At 47.6% G+C, this 25,854-nt stretch overlaps 1 protein-coding gene across 1 annotated transcript; it reads right to left on the reverse strand.

The window, feature by feature from the left end:
* Positions 1–1,802: 1,802 nt before the first annotated feature.
* CHEK2 (checkpoint kinase 2) lies at positions 1,803–25,772 on the reverse strand. Its single transcript, XM_036449045.2, has 15 exons — positions 25,565–25,772; positions 22,279–22,761; positions 21,469–21,593; positions 21,215–21,362; positions 20,469–20,559; positions 17,024–17,132; positions 15,099–15,152; positions 13,741–13,802; positions 12,248–12,347; positions 12,065–12,151; positions 10,671–10,834; positions 10,313–10,428; positions 8,521–8,606; positions 4,070–4,150; positions 1,803–2,773 (listed from the first exon to the last, which is right to left on the reverse strand). The coding sequence occupies exons 2-15, from the start codon at positions 22,616–22,618 to the stop codon at positions 2,684–2,686; spliced, it is 1,653 nt and encodes a 550-aa protein (XP_036304938.1). The 5' UTR covers positions 22,619–22,761; positions 25,565–25,772; the 3' UTR covers positions 1,803–2,683.
* Positions 25,773–25,854: the final 82 nt, after the last annotated feature.

Consider the following 25,854-nt stretch of genomic DNA (forward strand, 5'->3'; position numbering starts at 1 on the left):
CGAAACCAAAGTACATGCCCTTGACCGGAATCGAACCTGGGACCTTTCGATCTGCAGGCCGACGCTCTATCCACTGAGCCAAACTTGTTTCGAAGAGCCTTGATTTCTAAATCTGCGAAGGGGGGAGTGGCAGTCCTATCTCGCCAAGTTGACACGAGCTTCCAGAAGAGATGCGTGTGTGCTCCTGAGCACCAGGCCTGGCACATGCCAGGCTCTCCAATGTGTAGCTCCGGCCCCGTCCTTCCTAAAAGGTTAATGAAAAGGCTGGGTTCCCAAACCCTGCGGTAGAATTGGCTGCGAGGGGTGAACGCCACCTGGGAGCTGGAAGGTCCGTTACTTCCCACACCTTTGTTTTGCATTCTCTGCCCCAAACGTCTCTGAAGACCCTCAACTTGGCAGAAAGCAAAACAGAAGCAGAGAATGTTTTCCCTGGTAGAAAAAAAAAAAAAGTTTACAAGGGTCTCCTGGAGTTTATAAATGGTTGGATTTATTAGTCTGGCCTTTTCCAGATACAAGTGACAAAACACACACACACACACACACACACACACAAAAAAAAAAAAAAAAAAAAAAAAAAAAAAAAAAAAAAACACCCTCAACCTGAAGTAAAACAAAGGAGAGTATTAAAAAGTCCTGGGTGGTACCTCATTAGGGGCATAGCTAGATCCAGGTGCTCAAACAGTACCTGGTCTTTCTCCAACCCCAGCTCCGCTTCCCTCTGAGGCTTCCCTCTCATAGTTCTCCTCCCGTAGTATCCCAGGCAGCTCCTACCTCCTATCGGACCAGGAAAGCAGTTGATCCCCACAAGTTCCCTCCAAAGTCTCGGGGTTGAGAACCTTGAGGTTGGTACCCTTATTGCACCCATTTTGAAGAAAGTTGCCTAACGCCAAAGTCAGGAAAAGCAGAAAGCTCAGCTTAGCACAATATTGCTCCAGAAAGCAAACGTCATTCATTGGCTTCATTTCCATTTGCTCAGTTTTCAAAGTCCTGTGATCCTCTCTAGCTGGGTGGCCCAGTGGGAAGAGCTCTACCAGGGAAGGAGCCTCTAGTACCTTCAGCTTCCATAGTGGAAGATACTAAGCTTTACCGTCTCACTCGCCCCCCGCCCCATGATTTCATGGGGGAGAGGGACCCCTCCAAAAAAAGTAAGAATTGGACATGGCACCTTACATAGGGCCTCTTTGGTCATTACTGGGTCACCCGGACACACTCACAGGCCTGATCTGCATTTCTAGACAGGAAAGAATGAACAGCTATGCCTTAGTCTTCTCGATCCCCTACTAGTGGTTGGCAACCTCATTAGTCCACAGAGCCAAACATCAACAGTACAATTAGTGAAATTTCTTTGGAGAGCCAAATTTTTTAAACTTAAACTTCTTCTAACGCCACTTCTTCAAAACAGACTCACTCAGGCCATGGTATTTTTGTGGAAGAGCCACACTCACGGGGCCAGAGAGCCAACCACTGCCCCATGCTATGCATGTCTGCTGTAGGAATATTAATGCTTGGATACAGGACTGTGCTGGGCATGACACATAATAAAGTTAATGTGCCATGTCCCCTTCCTAAAATCAGGAAAATATTGAGTTTTACAAATTATCTGGCCCCGAGGTTTCAAGAACTGCGGCCCTCTTATGTTTATTTGTTGTTAATCCCCCCACCTGAGGATAAGTTTCCCATTGCTTTACGCAGAGAGTGTGTGTGTGTGTGGGGGGGGGGGGGGGGAGAGAGAGAAGCATTGATGTGAGAGAGACACACATCAACTGGTTGCCTCCAACGCTTAAACACTGAACACGCCAACCGGGGCCTTCTTTGTTTATTGTGGTCAAATACACGTAACATGTAACGTCTTAACCCTTTTTTTGTAAGTACACAGCTGAGTGGTAATAAGTATTCACATTGCTGTACAATCGGCACCACCATCCATCTCCAGAACTCGTCATCTTGCAAAACAGAAACTCTATCATCCATGAAACAATAACTCCCCCCTCCTCACCGCCCTTCCCCCAGCTCCAGGCAACCACTATTCTAATTTGTCTCAGAGTCCGACTCCTCTAGGTACCTCCGCTAAGTGGAATCATACGCTCTTCGGCTTACTTCCCTGAGCGTCACTGTGGACCTGCCTCTTTATTCTATAGAGGGTGAGGATGAGAATTTAAAATAGGCCGGTGGAAAAATTAAAAAATCGAAATAAAATGGACCCGTGGTGTTTGCACCAGGCTACCTGCCACCTCAGGAGGACTGTGGCAGCCAGTCACTCTCTCCACACTCCACCCCGACCTCGCAGTGCCCCTCCCTCTTCCCTGCAGCTGTCCGAAGAGCCTTCAGAATGTGCATGCGCCTCCCCTAGGCTGAGACCAAGGACATTTCCTGAGGAACCTGGCTGGCTGGCCACAGCCACGGAGAGTTCCAGGTAAAAAGCACGTGATTTCTCACACACACACACACACACACACACACACACACACACACACGAAGGCGTGCACCTAAAAGCTGATCATCCAGCCAGAGCTTGACCATCAAGCACGAAGCCCCGGCTCCATGAGGTCTTTCATTGTGCACTGGCGCCTCTGGAAAAGCAGCTGCGCCCATAATTAAAGTCTAAAAACAAACAAACAAACAAACATAAAGAAAAGAGCAGCAGGCTTCAAGAAGGTACTTTTCTCGCCCATTGAGGAAGAGCTCAGGAGACAGCAGCACAGACAGCCAGGCGCTTCGTGGTGCCAGCATCGTCCGCCTCCCCTTCCCGGAGCCGCTTTCGACTCGTAGAAGGCTGGAAAGAGAGGAAGAGGGGGAGATGTTCCAGGAAGACCGCGGGCTGTTTAAAGATGGCCCCGCGTTTCCCACTCTGCTCCCTGCAAACTGGGAGGCTTCCACGTGAAACCTCTAGTTCCAACAACGACTGCTTTTCCTCACTGACATCTGAGTCCCCATCACGTTCCACCGGACTCAGACCTGCTCATCAGAATGACAGCTCTCTCCCGGTGGCTTCCCGATCATTCAATGATTTATATTTACATATATTTTAAATACATCATTACTGATTTCAGAGAGGAAGGGAGAGGGGGAGAGAGAGAAACATCAATGATGAGTAAGAATCATTGATCGGCTGCTCCTGCACGCCCCCTGCTGGAGATGGAGCCAACAAGCCCGGCACCTACCCCTGACCAGAATTCAAACTGATCCCTCCTAGTACGTGGGTCAATGCTCAATCAATAGCCACAATGGCCGGGCTCAATGACATATATTGATGGCAAGCAGCACTCACAGCCTCCTCTGGGTCTTCTCCTACATCAGGAAATTTAAAGAGATGGCGATCGCTTTCCCTGGGAGCCCCAATTTTATGGAAAGACAAGTCTTTTTGTGTGTCTTTGTTCTCCGGTTTACAGAATTGCAAGGGCAGAGTGGGAACAGGAGTGCTGTCGGTCACCAAAAGAAAGTGGGGCAGGAACGAATGGATGTTACCTTACACCAGTGTTTCCCAGGCTTCTCTCATGGCGAGAATCACCAGGGGGAGTGGTTAAACTACAGATTCCTGAATCCCAACGGAGAAGGGCTAAAACTGGAATTTTGGGGAACATATAGGTAAAACTGTACACTTAACTAGTGCTCTAAGTTCCCAAAAATTCTAGTTTAGCACTTCTCCGTTGGGATTCAGGAATCTGTAGTTTAACCACTCCCCCAGGCGATTCTCGTCATGAGAGAAGCTTGGGAAACGCTGCCTTACACGTACAGAGAACGATGGAGGAATAAAAGGATAACCAACAAACCGCCCATCACTCATCCACATTTTTAAATGGTCAACTAATTTCTCATGGAGCCTCGAACAGAGTCTTTCCCCGTGACTGGCAGGAGACTGCTTCCACGACAGTCCCTCGCTTACTGCTCATTATCAGATCTTCTAAGGATACTGGAGTAGGTCAAGCCGAAACAAAGTATCTACTACATCACTCCTAAGTGTGTGTGTGTGTGTGTGTGTGTGTGTAGCAATTGTTATTAGACTATTCAAACTCATCATCCTTGCTCACTGGCTCGTTAAACCTGCGTTTAACGACCGTCATCTGGATACCTGGGCCGGGAACTGGGGTAGAGCCGTTGACGTATTTTCTTCAAAAAGCAAATTTTGAAATTTCGTCTTCATGTCCTCATCCTGAAAAGAAACGGAAAGCGTAAGCAGCCTGCGTCTGAGGGACAGCTCCTCGGAGGACGGGGCCAGGAAGCCCCCGGAAGCCGAGAAGTGGGCAGAGGCGCCGGGTCTACCAGCTGAGTGGCATGGCCCTTGCCGGAGCTCCGGGAGGGAGAGGACCGCCTGGCTCCTCCACCCCCACCCCCCACCCCGAGTGGGCTAATCAGCAGGCAGCGCTCAATCAGCACTGGCTGAATCAAAACCACATGCTTCAGCGCTCTTGGCGGGTCAGAGAGAACCACAGACCGAAGCAGGCCAAAGACTTTCAGGACCAGCGTCCGGGTCCTGCCTGAGATGGCAAGCAGGAGGCCGGAGGCTGGCGCTGACTCCGTGCAGCCACGAAGTCTTTCCAGGAGGTCGCCGGCCCCCTCTCCCTGCCAACGTGCGGCCAGTTCCTGGGGCCACCCTAACAAACCCACCCAGCACCCTAGGGAAACCCACCAGCAAGTGCTGTGCCAACCGCCAGGAGGACCTCCCGCCCACAATATCCAGAGCGTGGGTCTAATGAGAAAGGAAAGCCCTGGCTGGTGTGGCTCAGTGGATAGAGCATCGGCCTGTGGACTGAAGGGTCCCAGGTTCGATCCTGGTCAAGGGCACGGACTTTGATTGGGGGCACATCCCCAGGAGGGGTGTGAAGGAGACAGCCAATCAATGTTTCTAACTATCCCTCTCCCTTCTCCTCACTGTAAAAAATCAATTAAATATATATATATATATATATATATATATATATATATATATATATATATATATTGTATATATATACATTATTTATTTTTTTTTATTCAAACTTGCCGAAACCGGTTTGGCTCAATGGATAGAGTGTCGGCTTGGGGACTGAAAGGTCCCGGGTTCGATTCTGGTCAAGGGCATGTACCTTGGTTGCGGGCATATCCCCAGTAGGGGGTGTGCAAGAGGCAGCTGATCGATGACTCTCACTGATATTTCTAACTCTCTATCTCTCCCTTCCTCTCTGTACAAAATCAATATATATGTATTGATTTTTTTTTTTTTTAATTCAAACTGGAAGGTGCCTCAGAGGCAGGCAGGAAGGAATCCTGTTTCAGGAAGTGAGGCAGAAAGTGGATCGAAGGGGTGCTCCGACAAAACAGACCAGAACTCCCATTCCCAGTGCTCAGCCCAGTGCCAGACCGGCCAGAGCCCTTGGCTTCGTCCAGAACCCTGCCTTTTCTCAACACAAAACCTCAACGGTCACTAGCAGGTGTGGGCACTCCGCATCCTTATCCTCATTCAACGCTGACTCCACCTTTTGCTGCCAAAACAAAATGCAGACAAAAGAGGACTCCAGTGAGACCCCTGTGGCCGGGTCAGGCTGAACCTCGCCTCTGCCTTGGCTGTTAACAGCGGTTTTCTTTTTTGACAAAAAAAAAAAAAGTGCAAGAAAAATAGGCTGTTCTTGTTCCTACATCCGGGGGAGATGCAAACCCCGTCCCCGGGCCTAACGGGGCAGCTCCATTAAAAAAAAATGTTTTTTCAAGACCTAAAACGGCTCCTCTACGTCCACATCGAGCCCCAAGCCTCCCTGCTAGGGCGAGAGAGCCAGGACATGCTTCTTTCTCATCCACTTAACTCCCACAGGCAACGGCAGCCTGTTTCCCAACTCCTTTCCCCAGGGCCCGCGGTTTCAGATCTGTGTGGTCTGTTAAGCACTAAATCATCTGGCAGGTTTCTGGCGGGGGGGGGGGGGGGGGGGGGACCAGGGGGGAGAAGAAACTGCTGTTGCTAGGTCAACATCCCAAACACATATATCTACTTTTTAAAAATTTATTTTAGCCAAAATCGGTTTGGCTCAGTGGATAGAGCGTCAGCCTGCGGACTGAAGGGTCCCGGGTTCGATTCCCGTCAAGGGCATGTACCTTGGTTGCGGGCACATCCCCAGTAGGGGGTGTGCAAGAGACAGCTGACCGATGATTCTCTCTCATCGATGTTTCTAACTCTCTATCCCTCTCCCTTCCTCTCTATAAACAATCAATAATATATATATATATATATATATATATATATATATATATATATATTTTTTTTTTTTTTTTTTTTCTTTTAAGGAGGTGTTGCTCTCAACCTGAGCTGAGCTGACCAGAGCCAACCTGCTAGGCGTGGAGGGCTGGAAGAGGAGAAGCCTGGGGACGATCTTCCCAGAACCCCAGAAGAACGGTGCTGAGATGGATGGTTCCATCTCCACCCCACGGGGAACAGAGAGACCAAGTGCAGGTTCCCAGAAAGGGGCGAGGAACTGCCCTGCACAGGAGACCTGACATCCATCAGAAGGCTGCCCAGAGCTGCAGCTGAGGCCTACACCAAAGATGACCCCAGCAACCCAGACCGGAGTGGCTCCGTGGATAGAGCGTCGGCCTGCAGACTGAAGGGTCCTGGGTTCAATTCCGGTCAAGGGCATGTGCCTTGGTCGCAGGCACAATCCCAAAGGGGGGTGTGCAGGAGGCAGTTGATCGATGTTTCTCTCTCATCGATGTTTCTAACTCTACCCCTCTCTCTTCCTCTCTGTAAAAAATCAATAAAATATATTTTTAAAAAAAAGATGACCCCAGTGGAGCCACAGAGGACATCCAGCCCCTACAGCTGGGATGAGCTCAGCGCGGACCCTCACGGCAGCTGCACGCCCGCCCGGGGGCCGCAGAGGGAATGCGCACTCGGGAGACGCAGGTGATGGCTTGCGCGAGAGACCTGCTTCCTCTTCGCGGACAAGCAGGGTCCTTTCCATCCAACCGCTTGGGCTTCAGAAACAGTTAGATCCTCCCCCCTGGGGACGCTGCCCTTCCCCTCCAACACCTGCTCCGTGATTTAAAGGGGAAGAGGCTGGAGCTCAGCCCATCCCACCTGTTTGGAGGGGAGGGTCTGAGGGAGGAGGGGAGCACAGCTGGGGATGAGATTCCGCATGAGAACAGCTCCTCCCAGGCACACAGCCAAGCGGCCGGCCCCGACAGGCCAAGTGGAACCAAGACCGGCCATAAAGGGAGCTTTCCATACAAGAGCCACGCACCAACTTTAAAAAGATTGCCCCCAGCCCTAACCGGTGTGGCTCAGTGGGTAGAGCGTCGGCCTGTAGACTGAAAGGTCCCCAGATTCGATTCCGGTCAAGGGCATGTACCTTGGTTGCGGGCACATCCCCAGTAGGGAGTGTGCAGGGGGCAGCTGATCGGTGTTTCTAACTCTCTATCCGTCTCCCTTCCTCTCTGTAAAAAAAAAACAAAAAACAAAAAACAATAAAATATATATATGTATATATATTTTTTCAAAAATATACATTTTATTGATTTTTTCACAGAGAGAAAGGGAGAGGGATAGAAAGCTAGAAACATCGATGAGAGAAACAGCGATCAGCTGCCTCCTGCACACCCGCTACTGGGGATTTGCCCGCAACCAAGGTACATGCCCTTGACCGGAATCAAACCTGGGATCCTTCAGTCTGCAGGCTGACGCTCTATCCACTGAGCCAAACCGGTTTCGGCAATAAAATATATTTTAAAAAATAAAATAAAATGAAAATAAAAAGATTGCCCACTTCTAGGAATATATCCCAAGAAACTAGAAACACCAATCAGAAAGGATATATGCACCCCTATGTTCATAGCAGCACAATCTACAATAGCCAGAATTTGGAAACAGCCTAAGTGTCCGTCAGCAGATGATTGGATCCAAAAACTATGGTACATCTATACAATGGAATACTATGCTGCCATAAAAAAGAAGGAATTCTCATCATTTGCAGCAACCTGGATGGAATTGGAGAACATCATGCTGAATGAAATAAGCCAATCAATAAAAGAGAAACACCACATGACCTCACTCATTTGTGGATAATAAAGAGCATTATAAACTGATGAACCAAAAGATAGATATAGAGACAGTATATCAACAAGTAGACTGTCAAATTACAGCGGGGAGGGGAGGAAGATCTGGGGGAGATAATAGATCAACCGAAGGACTTTTATACATGCATATAAGTACAACCAATGGACACAAAACTCTGGGGAGGGAGGGGATGTGTGGGAGGGAGGGAGAGGGGCAAAAAAAAAATCAATAAAATATATTAAAATAAATAAATAAATAAATGGGGAAAAAATCAATAAAATATATTTAAAAAATATAAAATAAAAAAATAAAAAGATTGCACCCAGACACCACACAAAGACACACCCACCTATCTTCAGACCCCGCCCACCTGACGGTTCATCTACAACAGCTGCAGGACACAGACCCAAACAGCTGTGTTTCCCTCCTCTTCCTCATCTCCGAGGCACAGTCCAGGGCTGCCCACGTGGTTTGTGCTAAGAGGCGGCACCGCCCATACCCACCTGAAGCCACGGGTGTTTCAAAGCCTCTTCCGTCGTAAAACGTGCCTTTGGATCCACTACCAACAGCTTCTTGATGAGGTCCAGCGCTGCAGCAGCGAGCCCCAGGGAGAAAGGTAAATGCACTGAGTCAGCAAAATGAACCACTTGCCAGAATCCCAGGCCAGCGTCCAGAAAGAAGAGAGAAGGGGCTGAGATCATGGAGGGGGCAGCAGGCGTGGTGGGCAGGGCCCCCTGACGCTCCCTCACCTTCCCTCAGTCTCTGTACCCATCAGAGTGCTCTGAGAACAGCAGGAAGGACCATGGCTCCCTGCTCAGGCATCTCCCCCTCTTCCCTCTCCGCTCCTTCTCTCATGGCCGGGTTCAAGGTCAAAGTAATTAAAGCTGAACTTACACTAAGGTGACCAGATGGTCCAGGTGCTGGCGGGACAGTCCTGATTTCTAACAATTTTTCCCGCGTCCCGCGGCGTTTTAAAAAAGTCCTGATTTTTGGAAAGAATCTTTCCAATGTTTCCTGTCTTTCCAAAAATCGGGACTTTTTTAAAACGCCGCGGGACGCGGGGAAAATTGTTAGAAATCAGGACTGTCCCGCCGACACCTGGACCATCTGGTCACCTTAACTCACACCCAGTTCTAAGACACCCAGGATACAAGCCCACGCTCCCCGAGACCCACCGGTGGATGGTGAGGATTCCTCAGGCAGCGAGGATGCTGGCGTGTGCATTGCAACAACATTACTCCTTAGACACTGACATTTAACACAAGCAACTATGTTACAGCTATCTGTCCTTTCGTTTCACTTTTCCGCTTTTCTCTTTTGAGAATGCCAAAGTTGCACCGTGAAATTTGTAAACACAAAGGAACTAGTAGTTACACTTACTCTGCCGTGCTTGTTTACTCAAAGGAAACCTTGTAACTAAAAAATTACTTGTTGCCCTGGCCGGCGTTGCTCTGTGGATAGAGCATCTGGCTTAGGGACTGAAGGGTCCCAGGTTCGATTCCGGTCAAGGGCATGTACCTCGGTTGCGGGCACATCCCCGGTAGGGGATGTGCAGGAGGCAGCTGATGGATGTTTCTTTTCTCAATGCTGTTTCTAACTCTCTACGCCTCTCCCTACCTCTCTGTAAAAAAATCAATAAAATAGCCCTGACTAGTTTGGCTCAGCGGATAGAGCGTCGTCCTGTGGACTCAAGGGTCCCGGGTTCGATTCCAGTCAAGGGCATGTATCTCGATTGTGGGCACATCCCCAGTGGGGGGTGTGCAGGAGGCAGCTGACTGATGTTTCTCTCATCGATGTTTCTAACTCTCTATCCCTCTCCCTTCCTCTCTGTAAAAAAAAAAAATCAATAAAATATATATTTTTTTAAAATCAATAAAATAAAAATAAAATAAATCCATTGTCACCTTAAAAAATAAATAAATAAAGGGTTACTTTTTTTTGCACACTTAAATCGGTATCCACCCAGCACTTGTGTATGTTATATTTAACCCTTACAAAAACCCTATAAGGTAGGGGTTGATTGTGTCCCCTTTACAAGTAAAGAAAATGGAGACTCAGAGAGTTGAAGCCACTTGCCCAGGGTCACCCAGCTAGGAGGAGCAGACCCAGGACCAGAGTCTAGAGCTGTCTGATAAGACCTCCCGCAGCCTCTCACACGGCGGTGCAAAAGCAACAGGAAGTGAGGGCAGAATGGACGGCAGAGGAAGACATAATGGGACTGGAGAAGGAACGCTCCCACCACAGCTCACACACAGGGGAGCAAACGTTTGCCTCGTAACCCATCCGTGTCCGTACCCTGCTCGGAGACCTCTGCCCAGACCTCAGGGACGAAGTGGTACTTCCCGCTGGTGATCTGGTCCTTCAGCGGCACCTGAGTCTTGTGCTCAGAGAAAGGCGGGTACCCACTGAGGCTGCGTAGCGGCAGGGAGAGAAAGGAAAAGAAACCAAGTGGAAGTCTCAGTGCCATTCGGATAGACTTCTTTCTTTTTTTCCCCCCCCAGCATAATGAAAAATGCGATTGTTCTATACATCAATGGATAAAAAAAGAAAAAAGAAAAAAGTGACCTAAATTAAACACAAGCCCTCTACCTGGGCATGTTTCTGATTTCACCTAATGAACTCCAACCAGACTCTGAAAGCCACGGTTTCTTACCAAATGAAAAGAATGACTCCTAAACTCCAGCAGTCCACAGCTCGGTTATAGCCGGCGGTCCCGAGGGAACTGAGAACCTCAGGAGCCAAGTACGTGGGGGTGCCGCATAAGGTTTTCATGAGAGAGGTCTCCCCCAAGATCTTGGACTGCCCGAAATCGGTGATCTGAAAATCAAAGACAAAGGAACAGGAATCCGTTTTAATGAGAGCCCGCCAGTCCCCAAAGACGGGCAGGTCAGATGGGTGTCTGCCCTACACTTCACGTCTGCCGCTAATCTGGAATCTACAAATTCGTGTCTAATCGAAGGCCGCTCGGAGCTTTTTCAAGTTATTTCATTTTGCTTATATTAAAATTCCCGAGCCAAGAACTCTCCAAGGCCCAGGCGTTATGCCAGCGTATCTGTGTTCTCTGTAACCTTACAAAAGGTTTATAACTTCTATCGCAGACCTCCAGGATTCTGATTAGTTATGCATGGTTCCTCGTAGACCCCGGTTTCTCAGCTGAGGGACTTGGTGGGGAAAAATGTATCTCTGGATGCCACCTTTATAGACAGACCCACAGGAGCAGCCTGGACGACATGATTGTACTTATTCTCACTAAGAGATTCCAAAGCTAAGCCAGGCTTGAGCAGCACTGTCTCGGACAGAGGGAAGAAGATGGGATGTATGTAACTTACCCTCCCTTTAGATCACTCTCCCTCAGTGGAGCTCCACAAATGCTCATTAGAATCCGGATTAAAACAATAAATACCACCCTAGCCGGCTTGGCCCAGTGGACAGAGCATCAGACTGCGGACTGAAGGGTCCCAGGTTCGATTCCCGCATCAGACTGCGGACTGAAGGGTCCCAGGTTCGATTCCTGCCAAGGACACAAGCCTGGGTTGCGGGCTTGATCCCCAGTAGGGGGTGTGCAGGAGGCAGCTGATCAATGATTCTCATCATTGATGTTCCTATCTCTCTCTCCTTCTCCCTTCCTCTCTGAAATCAATAAAGAAATAGATTTTTAATTAAAAAAATAAATGAATACCAACTGGACTGTAAAAATAACTGCTAAAAGTGGAAAGATCAAATTCCCAACATTTTTTTTTAAATATACAATATTTTATTGATTTTTTTTTTACAGAGAGGAAGGGAGAGAGATAGAGAGCTAGAAACGTCGACGAGAGAGAAACATCGACCAACTGCTTCTCACACACCCCCTACCGGGGATGTGCCCGCAACCAACATACATGCCCTTGACCAGAATTGAACCTGGGACCGATGCTCTACCGCTGAGCCAAACCGGTTTCGGCAAATTCCCAACATTTTTATGCTCATACTTTTTACCTGATGAACCTAACAGCTTCTTGACAGAAATCCACTGGATAGGCCACATACAGAACACACACGTCTTACCTTTATCAGACAGTCCTCCCTTTGAGATGAGAGTAGAACATTCTCTGGCTTTAAGTCCCGATGTATGATGCCATTGTCGTGAAGGTACTGCACAGAAAGGAAGGCATGGTCCTTCACGTAAGGAGTATGCGTGTGAGTAGAGACACACACACACATACACACACCAGCTCCGCGGCTCCTCACCTGCACCGCCAGGAGCATCTGGTAAAAGTACAGCTTGCACGTCGCTTCTCTCAGGCGCCGGTTGCCCACCACCCTGTCAAACAGCTCGCCGCCTTCCATCCTGAAACACACGCACCGCACAGCGTCGGAGGGAGGCTCACGTGGGTGGGCAACGCAGAACAAATTCCCCAAGACAAGCCAGGGGCTGCCATTCTTACTCCCCCTGACTCCCGTTGTCAAGGCGATGAGGCAATCAGCCTCCTCCAGCAGGAGGATGTCCCCAGTGGACAGTAGGAGACAAGGAAAGCTGGGAAGAGGGTGCAGTGGGCAGTGCAGACACTTGGGGGGCTTTACAAAATCTGACTCCTGCCCTGACCAGTCTGGCTCAGTGGATAGAGCCTCGGCCTGCGGACTCAAGGGTCCCGGGTTCGACTCAGGTCAAGGGCATGTACCTTGGTTGTGGGCACATACCCAGTGGGGAGTGTGCAGGAAGCAGCTGATCAATATTTCTAACTCTCTATCCCTCTCCCTTCCTCGCTGTAAAAAAAATCAATAATATATATATATATATATATATATATATATATATATATATTTTTATTTTTTTTTTTTTTTTTTTAATCTGACTCCATGGATCTGAGGCAGGGCCCGGGAGTTTGCGTTTTAATCACACTCCCAGTTAGATTCTGAGACTGGCATAGAGCAGCAAGCAGGAGGAGACAATCAGATCATCAGGGGACTAAAGCCCAACACTACAACTTTCCAGCTGAGGCGCTTTGAGCAAATTATGTAAACTCTCTGATTTTTAAAAAAATATGTTTTATTGATTTTTACATAGAGGAAGGGAGAGAGGGAGAGAGAGTTGGAAACACCAATGAGAGAGAAACATCGATCAGCTGCCTCCTGCACACCCCCTACTGGGGATGTGCCCGCAACCAAGGTACATGCTCTTGACCGGAATCAAACCTGGGACCTTTCAGTCCACAGGCTGACGCTCTATCCACTGAGCCAAACCGGTCAGGGCATAACCTCTCTGATCTTGTTTCTGCCTCTTAAAACAGAGAGAAGATTCCGGCTGGTGTGCCTCAGTGGTTGAGTGCTGACCTATGAACCAGGAGGTCACGGCTTGATTCCCAGTCAGGGCACACGCCCGGGTTGTGGGCTCCATCCCCAGTTGGGGGTGTGCAGAGACGGCCGATCAATGATTCTCTCATCAAATGGGGTGTCATGATCACCCCATTTAACACCAGGAGAACGACTGATGTGAGAGGTCTAACAGCGGGCAGTCAGCTCGTCCCCTGCAGAGTGGGACTCAGACCCAGGCCTCGGACCCGGGGCCTGGGACTCGGAGGGGTTTCGGATCGGAAGGAAACCCCTCAAGCACTTTGCGGGGGGGGGGGGCCCCCCTCCCACCACACGCATCTGCCCCGGGTCCCCAGGACGAGAAACGCAAGCCAGCACTCGCCTTTCCATAAGCACGGAAATGGAAACAGAGGAAGAAGCTTCCTACTTACAATTCCAAAACAATATAAAAATCCTCGGCATCAAAAAAGTCTTTAATCTTGATGATACAAGGCTGTAGAGGGAGAAGAGGGAACGCAGTGAGAAGCTCCCCAGAGGAAAAGAGCAGACGCTCAGCATGTTGTACATTTGTTTAAATACCCAACGTTAACAAATCCGTCGAAGTGAGCTCAGAATTAGTCTCGAAAACGCTGTGCTCTGAAATACAGGGGCTCCCTGACTTACGACGGGGTTACATCCTGATAAACCTTAAGTTGAAAACATTCTTAAGTTGAAATGTACTTAATGAACATAACCTACGGAATATTGAGTTCAGAGAGTCAGGGAGGCCAAGAGCAGGCACTGGGACACTTTGAAGTTCACGCAGGGGAGAGGGCAGGACAGAATTAACCTGGACGTACAAGGAACTCGCCACCCCACCACGTTAGCAACGGCCTGGTTCACGTTTCACGTAAGGATGGCACTGAGGAAGGCAGGCCGGCCTCCCCGCAATCCCCTCCTCATTGCAGACTGTGGTATCGCAAATCAGCAAGCAGGACGCCTTAACAAGCCAGTTCATTAGGGGTCTTGATTCACGCCAGCGGGCCCAGAGGGAGCTGTCTCCCAGGTTTCTGAGCAAAAACATAGAGGACATGCTCCCTATTTATATGCTTCCAGTTCTTTGTCTCCCAAATATGGGGGTTCCGGACCTTCCGCAGACTTCACAAAGAGCTTTGTGTAAGTTATTTTTGCAGACAGCTTATAGCCTTGAGTACATGACTACCGGGAGTAGTCTCAGCCCCTTACGTCAGATGACTAGACAGCTAACCTTATTTTCCCTATTATTCATTTAAGCTAAAAAGTAACGTTGATTTATAGGATAAGAGACTATTCTGTATGTCTAAAAAATAACAGAGTTGACTACATAGAACGAGGGATCATTTAAAAACAGCAGAGGCTGGAACTGGTTTGGCTCAGTGGATAGAGCATCAGCCTGTGGACTGAAAGGTCCCAGGTTCGATTCCGGTCAAGGGCATGTACCTTGGTGTGGGCACATCCCCAGTAGGGGGGTGTGTGCAGGAGGCAGCTGATCGATGTTTCTCTCTCATAGATGTTTCTAACTCTCTACCCCTCTCCCTTCCTCTCTGTAAAAAATAAATAAAATATATGTTTTTTTTTAAAGTTCAGAGTAAAGCTCTTTCCAGCTAAATGACAACTAAACACACATACGCATGCACACGCACACACGTACACACAAAATTAAGGAACTCACGTTTCATGCTAGCTTTATTATATTGAAATGCTTTGCACTCCTCCCATATTTTGAGATAAATGACTTTAAGAATGGGCCATATTTCACAGAAGTACTTACATGATTTAATTTTTTCAAAATTTCGATTTCTGTTTCAACATTGAGAGCTGGGTCCTTTAATAAATAAAATAGCATTAGAGTTTATTATTAATAATAATAATAGCCAATATTTAGAAAAATGTTTACAGTTAAACTTAGTTGAGTAACAGCTGCCTGAGTTCCAAACCCATCTCTACTCATCCAGAGAAATCAAGGCCCATGGATCAATCATTTAAACAACTCACTTAAAATCACTCTATACTAGTCAAGTGCATGGCAAATAGGAAGCATTCAATAAATGACCAGGCTTTATCCCAAGCTCTTCATTTGAAAAGGATAATGCCACATAAGCCTCATAATCCCCCAAGCGAACTGGTTTCCATAATCATCCCCATTTTACAGATGGAGCAACTGAGTCTCAGAGAAAGGAAGCCCACAGCCAAAAACAAGTATTTCCACTGTTCCCGTGCTTAACCTGGTAAATTCTGCTTGTCCCATGAGCTGTGGAATTGTTTGCGGTGATTAAAAAATTATAAAACACAACCGCTGGCCAAATGTTATTTTATTAAACTATAGGAAGAAACGATCAAGTCAAAATATCTCCTAATACAACAGACACGGGTTTCGGTTTCCACTGCCGGCTGACACATTTATGGAGACTTTTAACCAGAGGAAGGTTCAGGATCCTGAAGTCGTTCTCCCCTACCATCCCGAGAGGATGAATCAAGTTACTCAGCCTCACGGGCTACACACACACACACACACACACACACACACACCCCGGCGCAGAGGAGATAGGGTTACATATTTATGTAAAACGGACTTCGGCTGAGAAACCCAGATGTTTCATTTCGAGAGCCTGCCCCTTCCTGTAAGCCGTTAAACTCATTACCAAGCCAGGGTGTGCTCTGCTGACTGGGAGGTCTCAAAGAGTTCACGACGATTTGAAAGATGAAATTAAGAACATCTTGCTGCAAGTCATTAAGAATCTGGTAGGTATTTTCTCCCACAAGCGGGGAGCAAATCCCGAATCACAGGGGAAAAGCTCTCCTAACGAAGTGAACACAGAAAGGAAATTCCTCTCGCTACGTGAGAATGGCATTGTTGGGGGAAGAGACCGATCTTGAAAGAATGTTCAAGAAGAATGGCCAGAAACAGCTGGCCACAGAGGAAATGTGATTTCGGATCCCATTTTACATTACTTGGTGGAATCGTGTGTTGAAAGACCAATAATACATTCGGCCACTTCACTCAGGCGGTAAGAGTGTAACCCCGTCATATGAATGGCTGGTACAGAAAGAGACGATGAAAATAATTTAATTAAGATTTGTAAAAAATCTATAAACGCAAAAACACGCATTTGCCACATTGACTGCGAAGAGCAAAGAATTAGAAATGATTTAAACCGGAGAAATGGTTGAATGCATGATGATAAAGCCGATGTGGCTGAGGTCTGACCATCAAAAAGAATGTATTGTATTAGGGGAAAGTTGATGCCTTCAGGAGAGGAAATTGTATATACAATGTGATTTCAACCATCTAAAAACACGAATTCACATGAACAAAGGCTGGAAAGGAAAAAGAAAACTGAGAACAGCTGTGGAGTTACAGTGGTGGGGATATGGCTGGATCCCCCTTCTCCCCCCATTTCCTTTCATTTATTGTAAAAACAGTCTTGTGACAACTTAGAAGGAGGTAAAAAAAAAAAAAAAAAAATCAACTTCCGGCTAGGATGTTATGTACAAGCAACTATCTTTTGGAACCAAATCATTCTAAGTTTCTAGGGTAGTTGAATACACTCAGACACATTCCATGTTCTTTCCATGCAGATTCACATCTCCGGGCGGTGAATTCTTCCTGACGTGGAAAACGACCATTCCGTAACGATTCTGGGAAATTAAAGAATGGGAGGGAACCGCTGAGCAGCCAAAGGCACGGGTACTTACTACGTCTTTCTCGGAGCCAATAGCGAACTTCCTTTTGCTGATGATCTTGATGGCGACTTTCTTGCAGGTCTTCCTCTCAAAGGCCAGCTTCACCTCCCCGCAGGCCCCGCTGCCAGGAAACACACAGGAAGGGGCTGGTTTGCATCAGGAGACCCACCGCTCCCTAGCTGGCCTCAACTATTACAAGGGAAAGGCGGTCCAGCGCTTGCTTCGGCGGCACATATGCTAACGTTAGAATGAGCCCTGCACCAGATCTCTCCCTCTCTCTCACACTCTCTCTTTCTCCTCCCCACCCTGGTGATCAGTGCGCATCATGCGACTGGTCGACCGGTCAGATACGTAGCCTATTTTATTATACAGGATCATAACATTTACCATTGGAATCATTTTAAAGTGCATTAATTCAGTGGCATTAAGTACATCTATAATGTACAACCATCACTCTTATCTATGGAAACCCACAGTACTATGGATTCACTCTCTCATTCTACCGTGCCCCTAGTCTCTGGCAACTACGGATCTGCTCTTTGTCTATCAAGTTGCCTAATTCGAAAATCTCATTAACAATCACATCGTACAATATGGAGCTTTTTGTGACTGGCTTCTTTCACCTAGCATGTTTCAAGGTTCATCCATGCTATGTAGCATGTATCAGGATTTCGTTTCCTTTTTATAAATAAAGTAGAGGCCCAGTGCACAAATTCATGCACAGCTGGGGTCCCTCAGCCTGGCCTGCAATTGGGGCCAATCGGGGCCAATCGGGGCCAACTTGCCCAGCCCCAATTGGGACCGACTGGCCAGGGGGAGGGACCGAAAGAGGCTGGCCTGCCGTGGGAGGTTGGCTGTAGGAGCATATTGACTACCAGGGGGCAGCTCCTGCACTGAGCATCTGCCCCCTGGTGGTCAGTATGCATCATAGCTACTGGTCTGCTGTTCGGTCATAACAGTCACTTAGGCTTTTAACTAGATAGATAGATATAAAGATATTATTTCACTATTTGGACATATCACATTTATTTACCCATTCCCTTGTTGATGGACACTTGGGTTGTTTCCACCTTTGGCTATGGAGAATAGAGCTGAAATGAACATTCATGCATGTGTGTTTGTCTGAACACCTGTTTTCAATCGCGGGGGGAATATACCTACAAAGGGAATTGCTGAGTCATATGGTAATTCTGCTTAACATTTTGAGAAACCACCAAATTATTTCCCGCATTATTTCTGCACCATTTTACACCCCCACACAGCAGTGCATGGGGGGGGGTCCCAATTTCACCACATTTCACCCAATTTCACGCAAACACTATGTTGCGTTCCTTTATGACGGCCATCCTAGGGTGTGAAGTGGTATCTCCTTGTGGTTTGGGTTTGCATTTCCCTCATGATTAGTGATGCTACACATCCTCTCATGTGTTTTTGCTCATTTGTGTATCTCCTTTGGAGAAACGTCGATTTCATTTCTTTGCCCATTTTTACATTGGGTTACCTTTTTGCTGTTGAGTCGTTAAGAGGTCTCTATTTTGGATGCAAGATCCTTAAATGATTTGTCAATATTTTCCCTCATTCTGTGAGCTGCCCTTCACTCTCCTGACAATGTCTTTTGATGCACAAAACGTTTTTAAGTTTGATGAAGCCTAATTTATCTACTTTTTTCTGTTGTTGCCAGTGCTTTGGTGCCATGTTTCAATAACCTCTGCCAAATCAAAGGTCCTGATTTCTTCTCACAGTTTTATAATTTTACTTCTTACATTGAGGCAACTTATTGATGCGTCTCTCATACTGATGTTCCTTTCTTTCTTTTCTTCTTTTTATTAACGTATTATATGTGTACATATGATGTTTCTGTTTCTCTCTCTCTCTCCGTCACTCCCTTCTACTCTCTAAACATCAATGGTAAAATCTCCTTGGATGAGGATTAACAAAGTAAGTAAATATTGGAAAATGTTCAAGACCTTTTCCAATTCGCCTTCCGCTGCAGCGAACAGTTCCCTTTTGGCCTGAGAAATCTTCCCTGAGTCCTGTGGGATGTCTCCAATGGTAAAACAGGCACTACTAGCACGATGGGAGGGAGGGGGGGGAGCGGGGGGAGGGGGCGACATGTAAAATTAAGCCAATCAGGGGTTTGCCCTGGAATCAAAGGCCGATGCTGGGAGAGAAGCAGTTCTCTCTGCTGTGGTTTCTGGAAGAAAGAAGACAGGAATGTGGAGTCCCTGGAAGCCGTTTTTCCTGCCACACGGAGACAGCAGTTCTACAGGAGGGCCACCAAGAGCCGCTGAACCGAGGGCTGGAGCCGGAGCCCTGGCAACACGGTGGGAGCCCTCAGATCTAGCCGCGGACAAAGCCCAGGAGGCAATCAGAACTCAAAGGCCTCCTGGTCGAGCCATGACTGAAGTCAGCTGGGCCCCTGAATTTCCCAACGACAAGAGCCAATAAATTTCTTTCCTTCTTTCTTTCTTTGAGAGCGAGAAAGGGAGAAAGAGAGAGAGAAACATCCATTTGCTGTTCCACTGATGTATGCAATTCCTTGGCTGATGCTTGTAGTTACCCTGACCTGGGATTGAACCCACAACCTTGGTATAGCCGGCCAGACAATGCTCTAACCAACTGAGCCACCTGGCCAGGGCCAAAAGAGCCAATGAATGTCTTCACTGACTCACTGAAGTTTCTGTCACCTGCCACATGTTAGAGGATTTGTATGGAATCCTGCCTTAGGGAAAAAATAAGAGTCCCACATATGTCTTTTTTTTCTCTCTTTCTTTTTTTTAATATATATATTTTATTGATTTTTTTACAGAGAGAAAGGGAGAGAGATAGTTAAAAATATCGATGAGAGAGAAACATCGATCAGCTGCCTCCTGCACACCCACCACTGGAGATGTGCCCTTGGCCGGAATCGAACCTGGGACCTGTTAGGAGACAATCAGGCTGGCAGGGGGGCAGTTAGGGGGCGATCATTGGCAGGTAGAAGTGGTTAGGGGCAATCAGGCAGGCAGGCAAGCAGTTAGGAGCCAGCAGTCCCGGATTGTGAGAAGGATGGGGCAAAACCAGTAGTCAGACATCCACCAAGGGGTCCCAGATTGGAGGATACAGACCAGGCTGAGGGACACCTCCCCTGATCCCCATGATCAAATTTTGTGCACTGGACCACTAGTGAATATTATAAAACCAGGAACAAGCCTGGTTGGAGTGGCTCAGATGGTTGAGCACCTCCCTGTGCACTAGAAGGTTGCTGGTTCGATTCCTGGTCAGGGCACATTCCTGGGTTGTGGGTTTGATACCCAGTTGGGAAATGTACAGAAGGCAACAGATTGATGTTTCTCTCTCACATTGATACTTCTCTCTCTCCTCACCCACCCCCCGTTTTTCCCTCCTTTCTTCTCTCTAAGCTACAAATGTTTAGAAAAAAATTAAGTACAATTTCCATAAGAAAAAGAAAATTTACCTGCCAAGCGTTTTTGACATGATGTATTGGTCTCTTAATTCCTTGGGGTAAACTGATTGGTCATCTACAGTCAGATCGAAAAATACAAAAACTAAGGAAAAAGGGGCAGAAATAGGTCTCATTAATTCATTAGGTAAAGAGAAGGTAAAATGATCCTAAATTTTAGTAAACATGTGGACTATAAGGCAATTGTTTAATTACATTTACTATCTAACCCCAAAGAAACTATTTGAATGTCATGAAACCCATGGAAAATGATGACAAATGTCATTCTTCAATGGAGACACATGGTGTCTCCTTCTCACAGTAGTGCATAAAATCCATACATAAATACTACTTTTATACCTTGAGTTTGGAAATTCTTTTTTTATTTTAAAGATCGAACATTTTATTTATTTATTTATTTATTTAATATATTTTATTGATTTTTTTACAGAGAAGAAGGGAGAGAGATAGAGAGTTAAAAACATCGATGAGAAAGAAACACCGATCAGCTTCCTCCTGCACACCCCGCACTGGGGATGTGCCCGCAACCAAGTTACATGCCCTTGACCGGAATTGAACCTGGGACCTTTCAGTCCGCAGGCCGACGCTCTATCCACTGAGCCACACTGGTTTCGGCATACTTTTTTTTTTTTTTTTTTTTTTTTTACCTAAACCACTTTCTGCAAAGAACACAATGTCAAATTTCCTTTGATAGGGGAGGAGGGGAAAAAACACCCGACAGTCACAAAATCATGGCTCACCTTTGTTACTCCAGACGGACAGTGCAATTTCCGAATTGTTACTCAAAGGAAGGCGTCTTCCCTTCCCCACCAGCTCTCTGTTCACAAAGGTTCCGTTCCCACTGTGGTCTTCTATGTATGCGATGTACGAGTTTTTAGGCCCCATTTCCTACGACAGAGCACGTGTTACTTCCAAGTGGTTGTTGTTTTTTAAAGCTTCAACAGTGAGGATTAGGTCACCAGCTCTCCCAAACAGGCAGCTCCGGGTCACCTACCCTGAAAATCCGGAAGTGCTTCTTGCTGTACGTCCGGTATTTGTCCGTGCTTTTCAGCAGGGGCTCATCAAAGCAGTACTCACAGCTCCGGTCCCTCCCGAACCAGTAGCTGTCATTCACACACTCTGCAACACAGAAGCACACCCCGGGGGAGGGGGGGTGTGTGGAGTGTCATCTATCAAACGCCTTTAAAAACTGCTCATAAGCTGAAACCAGTTTGGCTCAGTGGACAGAGCATTGGCCTGCGGACTGAAAGGTCCCAGGTTCGATTCCGGTCAAGGGCATGTACCTTGGTTGTGGGCACATCCTCAGTAGGGAGGGGGTGCAGGAGGCAGCTGATCGATGCTTCTCTCTCATCGATGTTTCTGACACTCTCCCCTCCTCTCTGTGAGAAATCAATAAAATGTATTGGAAAAAAAAATAATAATAACAGAGGTCTAAAATCTAAATGCTGTAGGTTCAAATCATTCTCCTACCAACTCCTGACTGTATGACTGCAAACAAGTTCATCAACTTCTTTCTAGGCCTCAGTTTGTTCTTCTGCAAAATGGAGTTCAGGATGAAGACTCTCATAGGGTTATTTTGAACTTTCAAAAGATAGTCCCAATACCCCACCCAGCATCAGGCGAGTAGAAGCTTTGTGCAGGGGAGAAGACACAAGTTCAAGTCTTAGCACAGGTTCCTGTCATCCTGGAGCAACTCGTACAGGCCCCACAGCCGCCAGCGTCTTGAGCTTTCTGCCGCCACCAACACCTGTCATTGCTTTTCCTGAACAGCAGTGACACTGCACTACAGAACAGAGGGTCTTACCGAGATTGGAGAATCCGTCCTGAAGGGCCCACACTCGAGCCCAAGGGGCAGGGACTGGCTCCTCTGGTTCCTGGTCCTCAGGAATGGAATACAGCTCCTGCGTGGACACTGTGTCCAAGGAGCTCAGCGTCCCAGAGCTGGAGTGAGAGGACTGGCTGGACGTCGTTACTGTGCTGGTGGAGGACCCAGATGAGCTCTGGGACTGGGAGGAGGGGCCATGGGGCTGGGAGGAGGGGCCATGGGACTGGGAGGAGGGGCCATGGAGCTGGGAGGAGGAGCCATGGGGCTGGGAGGAGGGGCCTTGGGGCTGCTGACGCTCCCCATCCGTCTCCCGAGACATCGCCACCTCAAAAATAAGCGTTCGACAATTAGGTGCGTTTCAAGGAACAAGACTCAAAGTTCAAGCGTGAAGGATGAGGCCCCACAGGGTAGCTCAGTTGGTTATGAGCGCATCATCCCGATGCCAAGGTTGCAGGTTCGATCCTGGGTCAGAGCACATAAAAGAAGCAATCAGTGAATGGATAAATCAGTGGCACAACAAATCCAAGTTTCTGTCCCTCTTGTTCTCTCTCTTCCCCCTCTCCTCCCCTCTAAGGACTATATATATATATATATATATATATATATATATAATTTGTTTAAAGTGAAGGATGAGCAAGTTACAATGACAAATAAAAAATTAAAAAATCCAGGCAAGCATGCTCTGCAAAAATTAAAACTCCTACAGTCTAGACTAGGGGTGTCGAACTCAATCAGAGAAGGGGCCAAAATCTAAAATCCAGCCTAAATCGCGGGCCCAATGGTTTACTGAACAGTCATAAACTGTCATTGTGATGGAAACGCAGCGGAGTGCAGTGATGACAGCGCAGTGCGGGCCACATTGCAAGGCCTGGCGGGATGGATTTGGCCCGCGGGCCTTGTGTTTGACACATGTGGTCTAGACATACAATTCTTCTGGGTTGAGCTTTTCTTCAGCTCACTTTCACTAGATCAGTGTTTCGTCTGATAGCCACAAGGCACAGAGGAAAGAAATTTTAAAAATTACTTGAAGGCCCAGGCTGGTGTGGCTCAGTGGATAGAGCCTCGGCCTGCAGACTGAGGGGTCCCAGGTTCGATTCCGGACAGGGGCATGTGCACTGGTTGCAGGTACATCCCCGGTGGGAGGGTGTGCAGGAGGCAGCTGATCGATGCTTCTCTCTCATTGATGTTTCTAACTCTCTATCCCTCTCCCTTCCTCTCTGTAAAAAAATCAATAAGATATATTTTTGAAAATTACTTGAAGGCTATAAATAAGTAAACAGCTATGATACTGAGTTGAGGAGGGGGAAGAGACTTATAACAGCTTATATTCACCCAATCTTTAAAATGTAGAAATGAAACCTAAAACATATTCATTCACACATTCAATACTATACTTAAATGTCATGTATGTATGGAAAGAGAAAGGAGAAGGGTCTGGCGGTTTGGGGTCAGAGATGGACAAAGACACTGCAGTTATTTGCTGCAAAAGGTCACTGATACCCCTCCTCCCGCAAACCAGCTCAGGAAGGTAAGGACCAAGTTCTGTGGGTTCAGTAGAGATTCCCTAACAGCTCAGTGCTGGGCCACTGGATGAGGCAGGACACAAAGAAGCCCGCCATCAACAACTCCATTGGGCCTTTTGTGATGCTAAGTAACCAGAGGCTCCTGTTTGCAGCATCCTAAAAGGCCTGCCAGCCCTTCAGCATCTTGCAGGGGCCATTCTTGGGACCAGAGAAGACCTTAGCCAAGGTTCCCCACCCCGGCTTTAGAACTAACTTGATGGCCGAAACCGGTTTGGCTCAGTGGATAGAGCGTCAGCCTGCAGACTGAAAGGTCTCAGATTCGATTCCGGTCAAGGGCATGTACCTAGGTTGCAGGCACATCGCCAGCAGGGGGTGTGCAAGAGGCAGCTGATCGATGATTCTCTCATTGATGTTTCTAACTCTCTGTCCCTCTCTCTTCCTCTCTGTGAAAAATCAATAAAATATATATTTTTTAAAAGAACTAACTTGATGGACAGGTAAACTCTGATAACCAAACTACAATATAGTCAAAGTAATTTTCTTTTTGTGCTGCCTTCTGCACACCCCCACCAGGAAGGCGATGCCAGAGTGGGGTCTGCCACTCGGGCTGCACTAATGCTTCCTCAATTAGGTCGAGTCCTTCTGAAGTTTTGGAGCAAAACTTCTCCGCCCTGAACACTGGCAAAAAAGTGTGTCAGGAGGCAGCCATCATAGAGTATGAGAAATAAGGGTAAATCAGGTGGGAACCACACTGGCCTCAGCCATGAGAAAATACAGCGAAGTAGCCCTAACCGGTTTGGCTCAGTGGATAGAGAGCCAGCCTGCGGACTGAGGGGTCCCGGGTTCGATTCCGGTCAGGGTCATGTACCTTGGTTGTGGGCACATGCCTAGAGGGAGTTGTGCAGGAGGGGGGTGTGCAGGAGGTAGGTGATTGATGTTTCTAACTCTCTATCCCTGTCCCTTCCTCTCTGTAAAAATCAATAAAATATATTTTTTTAACATACAGTGAAGTAGAGACAAATAGGTCTGGAGTCAGATGCCTGAGTCAGATCTTTGCATGACCTTGAGGTAGAGCACAGCCTCTAGGAACCTTATCTGCTAGAAGTAGATACCAAGGATTAAGTGAGAAGATGCATGGATGCTCCGCCCCAAAAATGTCTTGATTTTGGGGAGAACAGAATTCCAGTCCGCAGGAATCCCACAGCAGTGCAACACAATTTCTTTTTCATATAGAGAAACCTAGTCCCAAGGAGGGCTGGTGCTCTCCTGCCCTTTCCTTTCCACCCCATCCCGCACCCCTCCTTATGGACACTTTGCCGGGAATCCTCCAGCACAGGATCTGTGTTTCCAGTTCCTGCAATGCGCAGCAGCTAAGAAAATACCTGTGGGTTCTCAACAGTTATTTTCGATATTGAACCTAAAGTACGGTAATAATTATTAACACTTATAGAAAGAACTCAGCTTTGTTGCTGCTTAGCCTGCAAGTCTGAGCCAGTTCCAGCCTGTAAGCAAACGGGAAATGAACTTCACCTGGAAGTTCATCGACAAGTTCATCTGCAAAAAAGGAAGAGAGTCGCCCACGCGTATTCCTCTCCTCCTCCCCACCCCCCCTCCCGGCCAGAGGTTAAAAAAAAAAAAAAAAAGACACTCAGAAGCTCGGGAAATTCAGCTCGCATTAAGACACTAAGGACGGGATTCGAACCCCCAGACACACAAGGGACGTTCCCCCCACGGACACTCACCGCGTGAGCCCACCTGGAGCCACACACACTCACTACAGCTGCAGCTCGTGGCGTGGCGCTCAACAGATACAAACTCCACCCTCGACCAATCAAAACACCCTTCCGCCTCGGCCGGACCAATGAGGAGCGGCGGAAGTGGCCGTCCCAGGGTGGCCTCGCTGCTTGCTGGGAGTTGTAGTTTAAGCCGTAAAGCGGGACTCGGACTCCAAGTTTTCCCGGAGTGATCCCGCCCCTTCAGTCCTCCAGCCAATCAGCAGCCTAGTCTTGTCCGCGGCTCTGGCCGGTTTGAC

Source organism: Pipistrellus kuhlii, unplaced genomic scaffold, assembly GCF_014108245.1.
Source record: "Pipistrellus kuhlii isolate mPipKuh1 unplaced genomic scaffold, mPipKuh1.p scaffold_m20_p_20, whole genome shotgun sequence".
NCBI classification, from domain to species: Eukaryota; Metazoa; Chordata; class Mammalia; order Chiroptera; family Vespertilionidae; genus Pipistrellus; species Pipistrellus kuhlii.

Bases quoted from the DNA above. Each gene is read 5' to 3' on its own strand.
- CHEK2 (XM_036449045.2), bottom strand. From the start codon at position 22,618: ATGTCTCGGGAGACGGATGGGGAGCGTCAGCAGCCCCAAGGCCCCTCC. The intron at 21,363-21,468 runs GTAGGTGACCCG...GCTCTGTCGTAG, and splicing joins AGCACTTCCGGATTTTCAGG to GAAATGGGGCCTAAAAACTC. The intron at 15,153-17,023 runs GTAAGTACCCGT...TATTTATTAAAG, and splicing joins TTGGCTCCGAGAAAGACGTA to GACCCAGCTCTCAATGTTGA.